Source organism: Vigna angularis, chromosome 3, assembly GCF_016808095.1.
Source record: "Vigna angularis cultivar LongXiaoDou No.4 chromosome 3, ASM1680809v1, whole genome shotgun sequence".
Taxonomy (NCBI): Eukaryota; Viridiplantae; Streptophyta; class Magnoliopsida; order Fabales; family Fabaceae; genus Vigna; species Vigna angularis.
In genome coordinates, this window is record NC_068972.1 from 19735242 (window position 1) to 19746867 (window position 11626).

At 33.4% G+C, this 11626-nt stretch overlaps 1 protein-coding gene across 2 annotated transcripts; it reads right to left on the bottom strand.

Moving 5' to 3' along the window:
- Positions 1 to 1423: 1423 nt before the first annotated feature.
- LOC108326134 (casein kinase 1-like protein 6) lies at positions 1424 to 9178 on the bottom strand. 2 transcript variants are annotated; one of them, XM_017559423.2, is made up of 15 exons: positions 8652 to 9178; positions 8440 to 8552; positions 8283 to 8323; positions 7541 to 7610; positions 7091 to 7239; positions 6919 to 7014; positions 4992 to 5062; positions 4558 to 4619; positions 4378 to 4441; positions 4191 to 4275; positions 3742 to 3868; positions 3570 to 3643; positions 3432 to 3498; positions 3084 to 3217; positions 1424 to 2101 (listed from the first exon to the last, which is right to left on the bottom strand). In XM_017559423.2, exons 2-15 carry the CDS (start codon positions 8513 to 8515, stop codon positions 1847 to 1849), a joined length of 1371 nt encoding a protein of 456 aa, XP_017414912.1. In that variant the 5' UTR covers positions 8516 to 8552; positions 8652 to 9178; the 3' UTR covers positions 1424 to 1846. The 2 variants fall into 2 exon arrangements, with proteins under 2 accessions (XP_017414912.1, XP_017414914.1); XM_017559425.2 differs by having other exon boundaries at positions 3432 to 3495; positions 8440 to 9177.
- Between the last annotated feature and the right edge of the window lie 2448 nt (positions 9179 to 11626).

The following is an 11626-nucleotide window of genomic DNA, read 5'->3' on the forward strand; positions in this document are numbered from 1 at the left end:
GTGAGGAGATAGGTGAAATCCAATCCTAATATATATTGGTTACTTTCAATCTTGTCTTACTTTATTTAAATGAAATCATTTACAACAATACCATGAAAATTGTTTTAGAACAACTTCATAACAAGTCACAACAGATTAAAGTTACTTGAGATTTTGCATAAGTCCCTTTGAATATAACTCTTGTTTGGTAATACAACTCTCAGTACATTTGATTAAAGGTAAAGAAAGAAGCCAACATATGTCAATACACGCATCAACCTCAATAACATCATTCATTGGAAAGTTGTGAAGCGCATCCTTCATTATTTGGCTGGGACAGTTGATCGTTGTCTTCTTCTCCAAAGCTCTCCTGCTTCGTCCATTGTTGGTTTTAGTGATGCTGATTGGGGTTATGTTGGTCGCAATCTTGTTTCCTGGGGCTCTCACAAACAAGGAGTTGTGTCTCACAGCAGCATTGAAGTAGAGTACCAAAGTATAGCTTTTGGGCTTGTTGAAATAATTTGGATAGCTTCTCTTCTTCGGGAACTTTATATGGTCTTTTATACTCCAATCCTATCATTTATTCTCACAACCTTGGTGCAATTCTCCTTGCTGTCAATCCTGTTATGCACTATCGCTCCAAACATTTTTTATCTAAACATTCATTTTGTTCGTGATCGTGTGCAACAACGTCAAGTTCAACTTGTCTACCTTCTTGGCCATTTTCAAGTTGTTGACATTTTGACAAAACATGTTTCAGGAATTGTGACATATTGGTGATTAATAAACCCACCATCATATCATTAAAGGATGTTAAATAAGTGTTTGTGTTAGTTAAATCTGTTCATTTTGTTTATTTGTTAGTGATGTAAGGGCTGCCTATACATCTCTTATGTGTATATGTTTTGTCACATAATCTTTACAATCTTTACCTTTTTCCTCTTCTGTTTGTTTTTTCTTACAATTTCAAATTTCAAACTCAGATTTTGACATTTTCTCTTTATTTTAGTCACCATTAAAACTTTAGAAATGTATTTTGGGTTTAACATATATCTAACTTCTTCATGTTTAGATTATGTTCAATATCTAAAATGAAAATGAGTTTAATTGGTTTAAACATTCAATATCGGTTGTTCAGACCTTCTAAAAATATCTCACAAGAACAGAAGTAAAGTCTAACTAGTACATTTTTCAAAGAAACTTGGGTTTATTTATCATAGTTTATACATAAATTTTATTTATGACCATGTTAATCGTAGATCATTGTATAATTTAACTTAGAATAACCGGATTGATCAAACAATAGCCTTTACTCAACATCCAACTTGGAGGACATTGCAATTTCAAGATTTAAGTTCGAAAGTGATCGACACCACTTGCATTGATGAGTTCCGGTTCTAAAGTAAGAACAAAAAGTCATTCATGCTAAAAATAGAAATTCAGGTATTTCTTGAATTAGCTAGTTTGAAACCAAATACTAGCTCGTGAATAAATTTCATTCTTAAGGGCAGTGTTAATATGTAACATACAGGCAGCGTTGGAGCTCATTGTTAACAAGCAATAACATGGTGTATCGTAGAGAACTTGCTACAACTCAGGTGTCGTCTAGTACAGTAATTAAATATAAGAAAGAATCTTAGTTGAATTCTCTTCTGGACTTTTTAAGAACATGTTACAGTGGCCGAGAAACCTTCTGAAGCAATTCTAGGGGTAGAAAAAAGTCCACCTTGGTCCAAAACTGGTATAAGGAGATCAAGCCATTATGACCTCCATTCTTTGGTTTCTTTCCATAGTGTTTGGGACTATTCTTGCATCTCAGGTGTGTCAGATACAGAACTGGAAACAAAAGGACACACCCTTCACTTAATTACTTCCTGATGTTGAGGAGCTCAAAGCTTCTCAGAGGATCATCGCGGTGGCCTCTGCCACGGACACCAGCACCGCGTGCATAATTTGCTTGTTTGGTGTCATATGCCGGTTGAACTCTATTAGAACCAGATGGACGGCTCCCAGTCATGGTTGGCCTGCCAGTATGGTCACCTGAGGAAACTGGCTTGTTTGATGTGATCATGGCTTTTCTAGAAGTGCTGCCATATCGACCAGTATTGTGCTGGCCATAGTGCTATCAAAAAAACATAAAGAGTCAAATACATACAAATAAGATAGTTAAACACAGGACTCAGTCTTTCACATGCAAATCTGGTTGGACTAAGAATTAACAGTAGAGAAAATAGAGCCGGGGAAAACTATATCCTTGTATAACAATAGAGATTATCTATTCAATCAATAGATTTTCGTTGTGTCACTCATCAAATCAATGCTTCTTTTAAATTATCTATTCAATCAATAGATTTTCTTTTTACCGATAATACAACCTGCAACATATTATATTAATTTTGGGGAGTGATCAAAACTGAATGTTTCAGCCGCCTCTGTAGTGTTTAGATTTAGTTTAATTAACAAGAAAGAAATCCTTTATCAATTTAATCGGTCTTATCTGACTTTTTTTATAATTCATATTTTACACGTATTTACTAGCACATGTATACTGGATACTTGCTAGTTTCAAATAAATCTTCAGTTAAGAGCAAGGATATTGAAGCCATGTACAAAATTGAAACATAAAGTTAACACTTAAATTCACCCCATCGATTATGAGAAAGAGTAATAAGCTTATTCACTTTCTTAATTGGTTTCTCCCCCAACTCTTTCATGACATAAGTACTTCAAAGCCCAAACTACAAACCCTCCATAGAAATGACCATAACATGCAACATCTCTACAAACCAGCTATATACAAAATAAGAGTATCTCTTTGGTTTGAGAAAACTTCATCATCTTCATTTCTTGTTTTGTTTTAAATGATAATTCTAGAAGTGAATCACAATTTTCGCTTAGTGAAAAATAATATTTTAGTGTTCTCATCATATTCTTCTGCCAAATCTCAGGAAGAAAATTGAAAATGACATCATTTTATAATTATAATAATTTAAAATGGAAATAGGAAGTGAAAAAAGTTGTCAAATCATGCCCTAATACTCTCATAAGAAAAGAGTACCAAATGGTGGTCAATATATTATTGGTGTTGGATAAACAATATTTACCATATCCTTTTGCACCGGTACATCCTCAAAACTCCTCTGTTTGACGTGATCAACGTGAGGACTCGAACCTGCAGGATTCCTCCTGGAGAATGCTTCAACTGCACCAGAGAATTTCTCTCGAATGTCTTTCCCAACTGAAAGAAATTGAATGACCAAAATATACAAAATGGAATGAGAACATTGCACCAGTTTAAGTATTGATGTGAGCCACGAAAAAGATAACTATATCTGACTGCTTTCGTATAAATTTTCAGCCACAGCATATACTAAATTTCAAATTTTGACTGCCCAAGTTCAGGCTCATTAGGACTGAACTTCAGTATCTTATTCAGCTGAAAGAGAATGAACCTGAGATTTTTTCTGGCTTTTGTACATGTGGACTTGCTTGCCCAGCTGCCTTGCCAGTGCCATGCTGCTATTACAACTACGGTAAGTGACCAACAACAGAAAACATTAATCAAAATTTGCAAGCACAAATGTACTAACCCGTCCTCTTGAGCTACTACTGATCTGTGGATACTTTAACATAGTCCAGTCGAAAATGTAGTCAAATTGATAGCCTATATAAACAATGACAAAATCAATCTGCAACCACTAAACACACAAGTTTCCAGTAAAATATACAGCTTTTATTATGCCAGATATTTTGGGAACATACCTTCTCTAATAAACAGGTCTCGGAAAAGTCTCTTTAAATATGAATAATCTGGTTTGTCCTCAAATCGCAAAGAACGGCAATAGTGGAAATATGATACAAATTCAGAGGGATAGGATTTGCAAAGCACCTGTTTATACAAGCACGTTAAAAATAATGAGACAGAAGAGGAATATTTACAGGTTATGCAAGTGCCTACTGTTGAATGCAAGGGTCAATATAGGGTTAAGAATCAAAATGTGGACGTCAACCTGAGAGCATTTGATCATTTAAGTGTTTATTAGAAAAGAATACTTTGTTCAAAATGTCTAAACTATTGTGAAGCTGGCCTTCAAGCCCTGTCTTTCCTTTTAGCCTCTATGGCATCAGAATATCTAACCTAACATAGTATAATGTCAAGATCCAGTGTTACTTTCTCCCAAAAGCCTGACAGATCCAATTAGTCATAATACCTCTATGGGAGTAGACACCTTTGTCTCACTGATTTTATCATATTTTTGTTTTTTGGTGCCAGCCTTCAGTCCCTGCCAGGGAAGACTGAAAAAGAAAACATAAGAAAGAAATCTGATGGTAAGAAATTATGCAATAACATCAAACCTCCAAAAGTCATAAAGTAGAAGCATTTCTCAATTATCTAACCTTCCTCTTAAGAAATACATGAGCACGTAACCAAGAGATTCCAGATCATCCCTTCTGCTTTGTTCTACCAGTTAAATAAATATAATTAGCTTATACAATACATTCAAGTCTAATAATAATGTAATGATTTACATCTAATTTTTTTGTCAGCAGAAACAATCAGCACAAAATATTACTCACCAATTCCAAGATGAGTATTGACACTTGCATAGCGTGCTGTACCTGTAAGGTTCTTGTTTTCCCTACGCAAGGAAAATGCATACAATTATCAGAAAACCTGATTGAGATCGAGAAGAATATATTTCAAACAACCAAACTCCAATGCTGAGTTAGGTTTGGGGGTATCACATTATTCTACCAGTGGGAATTTTCTGGAGCAATTTCGATGATGAAAATAATAATAAATAATAATTAGTATTATTAAGCTAAACAAGTAATACAAGTGCAGAGGTTCCAATAGAAGACAGCATAAATGCATAATGGTCTAGTAAAGTGATCAAATGCTTAGAAACAAAGAGAGGAAGATCTGTGCAATATTATATAGGCTAGGATTGCCTATGTGTTGATTTTTTACTAAATATTACACCCTCCTTAAATAATGACACCGAACCAACCTGTATGGTATGTGCCTATGAGTCTGAAGATCCCTATATTTTTTTGCAAGGCCATAATCAATGGCATACACCTGAAATGACACACAGAGACAGACGTATAATTAAAAGAACTGAAATTTGAATGCATAACTAAGTTATTTCTTATCAAAATAAGTCAAACATTTCATTTCTAGACAGACAACACAATTGGATTCAGCTGCCATAGATTGGAAGTAAAAGATGGATAAAACAAGTCATTTATAACATCCACAAGTTAAAAGAATAAAAGAATGTTACAAACCCATATAAATAATGTGATAATTGAGAGAAACCAAAAAAAGAACAAATTTGTTGAATGACTAAGAATATCCTCTTCACAAAGGATTTCCAATTTCATACTAACTCTGTAATTCTTTTAATGAATCCTCCCATATCCTCATTGCCCTGTTTATCTGACCAATAGCCTCTCCCTAACTATTTTCCCCTCTCCTTTTTCTGTCCCAACAGATAATTAACTCAATCCGGCCCATCACTGAGCATATCTGATACAAAGAAAGTATGTCCTTTTTACAGAAATGAATTGCTTTGACCTGCAAGAAGGTCAGCTTGGGGTAGAGGATCAGCTTCATTCAGGGTAACCCTTCCATGTTGAAGGTACGACAAATAAATATATGAAAAAGTCTAAGTTATTTGTGTTATATTGCAGTATCAAATGATATGATTGGTTAAGCTAAAACTTATTGCAAACCAGTTTTGAACCATCTTGGTTCCAAGTACAATCACGTACTAAGATAGATCCACTTAATGCTTACCCTCAAATACTGCTTTTTTTTTCCAACACAATAGATATATGAATACCAATGATATCTACAGTGCACGTACCCAAACCAAAGAAACAACACATCTTCTCATAAATTAAATTATTAGGATGTATTACGAACAAAACCACATAGGATTGTACATGTGGTAAGAAAATAAGAGAAATGCACAGACAAAATTTGTTTAGTATCGTAAAGGACAAAGAAGCAAGAATATCCTTGATCAACCAAGGACAAACATGGGAATCCGACTCCAAACAGTGATAAAAACATATTAGGTCAGATGATGTCATTATATTCAGTCAAAAACCAAGACTTCCAAAAGGATCTTTAGATCATTTGTCAATGGCTTCTCTATTTTTAGTTGGGTTTCTGTTGGACTCCACATATGGTCAAACCACGAGATTTGATTATCTTTTTCCCCCAGTAGGTGCTCCTCCTACTTTCTCCAAAGTAACATCAATAATCTTATTTATTTTCTTTGATTATGCTTTTGTTGGCACTTCAGTACCCAATGTAGACTGTGCTGTAAATTTTCCTTTTGAGCTTGAGACACCTTTCAGTCAGAAATAACAACTGAAACATTTCTCCATTTAATCCACCCCACATGAATCCTGAGATTTACATCTCTTGAGCTTCCTCTATTTCTTTTTCACTTTGTACAATAGATACAAGATACCTAAACTGTGCAACTTGCAGTTTGATATAATCTCCAACCTCTAAGTAGATGATTATGCACCTCTTGCTTAACATACTCTTCTATTTAAGCCACTTCACTTGTATTAAGGCCCTTTTGCTTAAGATTAGTGATTAGTAATGAAGTGATTTTTGTATAAAATATTCTAGTGATTATTATTTAGACATGTTAAAAAAGAAGAATCTAATTTATGTTTGTTTACAATTATAAGAATAAAATTTCTTTAAAAGCAGCAGTTGATTTTACAAGAAGCTAATCAAAGCAGCTTCCGATTTTTATACAAACACCTAAAACTAAAGTAATTATTTTTTAAAAAGACAATACTCTTTTACAAAAGACACATACTGCTTCAACTTTAGATAAGAGAATAGAGAGGAGAGAGAGAAAATAAGCAAACAACAATCAAAAGAAATAATCTTCAACAATGTCATACTTGATTTGCTTTCCGTCCTAGACCCATTAAGAAATTGTCAGGCTTGATGTCACGGTGAAGGAAACCTCTGGAATGCATATATTCAACTCTGTTAATCTGAAAAAAAAAATAACACATTAGTATAACTTCTTAAAGTACCTTCTTGGAAAAAAACATCACCATACAGACATACCAGCTGATCAGCAAGCATTAACACTGTCTTCAACGAGAACTTCCGGTTACAATAATTGAACAAATCTTCCAAACTTGGTCCAAGAAGGTCAATAACCATGACATTGTAGTCTCCCTCAATTCCAAACCACTTGAGGTGGGGAATCCCCGCTTCATAAAGGAAATGGCATATTCGATTACTCAAAAATAAAATGTTGATTGTTTTCTAACATTTATTTTAATTATTTTGTTTAGAATGCAAGGTTTGAGACTAATAGTTCTGATTTCACTTCTAGACTAGAATTAAAGGAAACAACGAGAAAAATGTGTACCAATCATAAAACCAGAATTAAAGGAAACAGCGAGAAAAATGTATATCATCATATAAATAAATATAAATATTAAGCAACAGTTGATTAGATAATTCTTTTAGTATCCTGGATATTAAAAAGAAAGAGCGATTTAGACTTACTTCCTCCTTGAAGAAGCATATACAGTTTTGACTCATAGTGAAGCTGTGGATGTCTGGTCTTCACAGGCTCCTGGAATTTTGAGAGAACAAGATGGCATTGTTAGAAATTTGAAATGTAGAATATCATGAGTAATTACGACTATTAACTAGTTACAAAAAAAATGATCTCCAGAACCAGTAAAATATGATGAGGAGTCCAGTATAATCTATGTTGGAAAAATATGAAGCAAAGTGAGTATCCAGCAGATGCAAGACAAAGCTCAAAGAAAACCATATGACACTCCACATGTCACTTCAAGCATAAGAACAGATCATCCACTTATTGTTCAAAAGTTAACATTCAACCGCAAGACATGACATTACTTTTATTATTTACTTCAATCATTAATCATTACTCATGTCAAATTCCATCTATCGTTGTTGGTTGTTGGAACTCCCGTAGCATCAACAGAAAATTCAGGACATTTCACATCCAAAGTGACAATGTCTACTGCGTAACAAAGGACCACATAGCGAACGATATATAATTCCGAAAGCAGAAGTAACCAGATTATAACAAGGTGATGATTAACATCATCATGCATATTAAAGACAATATACATAAATGCAATCTGAATCACCAGAAAGAAAAACACAAATATATCAAGCGATCTCCAGAAATCCATGACAGATTTCAATATAAAAAAATGTGTGGCCCATCCAGACAGAAAAAGGTTCAAAAGCTTCAAGAAAATTAACGTACCAGCTTAACAGCCACCTCCTCTCCAGTTTGTATATTAACACCTAACATGAGACAGAATATAACTTCAACATTTTTTACAGCAATAGAAACGTAAAACGATACAGTATGAAACATCAAAACAAAACAAAACAAAAAGGGAAAAGAAACATAAACATACCTAAATAGAGCTCCCCAAAAGACCCGCTCCCAATTTTCCTTCCCAATTTAAACTTGCCACCAATCACATGCTCCATGATGGGACGACCTTCACCGCACCTCAACCAGCAGCCGCTGCAATGATCTATTCTGCTTAGATTTGGGCCCAATTCAAAGTGATTGTGACAATCCCAAACAGAGAGGGAAAAAAACACTCCACCCCAACAGATTCACCTGAGTCAAAAAAATTCAAACTTTCTCCAAAGGCCCACCCAAAGCCAATGAGATTTCGCAGCCAAGTCAAATTAGAACCAATTAAGGGTATCCGGGGCAAAAGGATACACAAAAACCGAATCAAATTGAAGAAATTTACACCACCCCTTTGAATGAGGATGAAATTGTTATCAAGAACACAACACCGCCTCCTCCAGCTACATTCCTTCGCCCCAAATCAATCACCCCCAGAAAGCAAGAATTGAGGCGCAATTTTAGAAAAATAGAACCCCATTGACCCAATAGAAACAGAATCCTTGACGTACAGGAACCCCAAAAGGGGCCAAAAAAATGAACTTTTTCGCGAAACGGGTTGGGAAAGCAAAAGGGGAGGAGCCTGTATAAGATCAGAGAGGAAGAGACAAAAATGGTTCCACAAATAAGAAAGCAAGGAGATGAAGGGAGGAAGCTGGTGTGGTTTGGTGCGAGGAGAGAGAAAGATGAGAGAGAGAGAATGAAGATGAAGAATGTGAACGGAAAAAACCAAGCATGAGGATTATAGGAAATCCTGTTTCCTTTTTTTGGTTGGATTTTTATTTATTTTTTAAATAAATTCAATTTTCCCTAGAGGTTTTTAGGCTTATTGTTATTATTATTATTTTAAATTTGTTTTTAAATAAACTCAATTTTTTACTGAGTTTGTTATCTTTTTTTCTTTGTTGAAAAAACTCCAAAAAAAAAAAAGGAGAGGTTACCCGATTCCTTCTCTGCTGCCGTCCATGTTTGTGCTGCCAAAAAAAACCAAATTTTCCTTAATTTTTTTACATTTTATATATAAATATCTTTTTCCTTTTTCTCACTCTTATCTTTTTCTGTTATTTTTCTTTCATTTTTTCCCTTTTTTTTATCTTTGTCTAAGTACATTGTCACTAGGTCAATTTTGAGAGTCTCTTACTTGTCAAAGTATTTGGTGGCTATTGGTCTTTATGATAATTCGAGAAACTTATACAATTAGTTTGTTTCTTTTAGTTTCCACTTTATATATCATTGTCTATGATACAATATAATCTCTGTTGTAGTGCTAAAAAGCTAAAAGAATCAAATAAAAATTTATAGGTACAGAAGTTTGGTGAATAAAATAAAAATAAAAAAAGAAAAAAAGATTGAATTGAATGCAGAGATTAACGATTAAACTCATATATAAAGAAATTAAATATTAAAACATAAATAATGCACTGCAGAAGGGAAAATAAAACAAATATATCATAAAGGTGAATAACAATATAAAATTATATGTTAAAGTTACCATCATGTAAACATAATAAGATAACTATATGCATTGATTTATTATCAAATTGTAAAAACTTTATAATTATAGAATGTTACTAAGTCAAATGTTAATTTTTCTTTTCATCCATTAATACTCGCATGAATATATGATCTGGCATGAATATGCATAAATACAAACATTTATAATTTATTTATGAACTATTCATATAAAAAAGATTTATTTGGTGATTTCTTAATTATCAATAGCTTATTAAAAATTATAAATAAGATCAAAATTGAATTTTATTTATTTTAAATTAATGATTAATTTTTTTATTTTATTTTAATAAAAAAATTCAAAGTTTTCAAAATGAATCTTCTTGTATTAGGCCTTGCTTGATCCGAACAGGAGAGCTTCTCCTAATACCATCTTCTTCCACCACTTCATCCTACAATTGTCCCTTAGTAAAAATATAAGTACAGTGGTTAAAAAAATTAACTTCTTCATCTAACCCCCACACATACTCCAACACCCCCCGCTCTCATTCTCAAATTTCTCTTCTTCTCTACTTGGTGTGTGCTTGGTGCATGGTTTGCATGGTGTTGTGCTTCTGGTGATGCGAAGAGGTTGGTGGTGGAAGAAGGTAGTGCATTGATCGTTGACGTTGGTGGTGGATTGTAACACCCTAATATTTTAAAGGGTATTACTGATAGTTAGAGACTAAATTAATTTGATATCTCATATAAATAATCAAACTTTATTTCAATTACTCCAAAGTACAATACCAAACTTACAAACTTTAAACAATATAGTCTTCACCATTGAAATTTCAACTTATAAGTTTTACACAACATAATCTTCCCAATACAAATTTATTCTTTTTACAAAAAATCCCTAAAAGTTTTTCCCCGCATCTCTCTCATCTCTAAGCTTTTTCAACCGCATCTGCAACATTATCTAATCACATATAACATGAGTTATATGATCATAGTACAAACAAATAAGGGTAAGCCAACCATATCATAAAATCATTAAACTTGTAATAAAAATATTATAATCATGTGTTTCTGCAATTGATAAAATATCATTATTCCGATGTCATTAATTCATCGTTATCAAAATCATCTTTCTCCTTTCCATAAATCTTACAAGTGTACCATGCTTACTCATGAAGCCTTATGGTCAGACCGCTCTCTGCCTGCTTCCTTAAGCCTCACTTATATACTATGTCTTACTTTCTGAAGCCTTATGGTCAGACCCCTCTCTGCCTGCTTCTATATAACTTACGAATCATATGTTTATGTCAAAGCCTTATGGTCAGACCACTTTCTGCCTGCTTTCATAAACCTCAGGTGTTACATTGCTCATACCAAACTCTCATGGTATAACTCGAACATACTACTCCCGGTAGTAAACATCATTTCATAAGTAATGATTTCTCATATCCACTCCAACATTTCATAAAACCAACAATTCATACCCTCTTATCCATCTAACTCAATCATGTTCATTCTTTAATCATGAATTCATAATAACCCGTTTTGGTATCAATAAATTAAACATATTGCCAGATATCATGCTTCATATTATAAACTCATTTTGCCCATAACGAGTATAACTCAACATATTTTCACCAAACAAAGATCATGGATCAACCAAAATATATCAACATATCTTAGGAAATACATATTAAAGTCTGGGCTCAATGTAATAAAATATATATGAA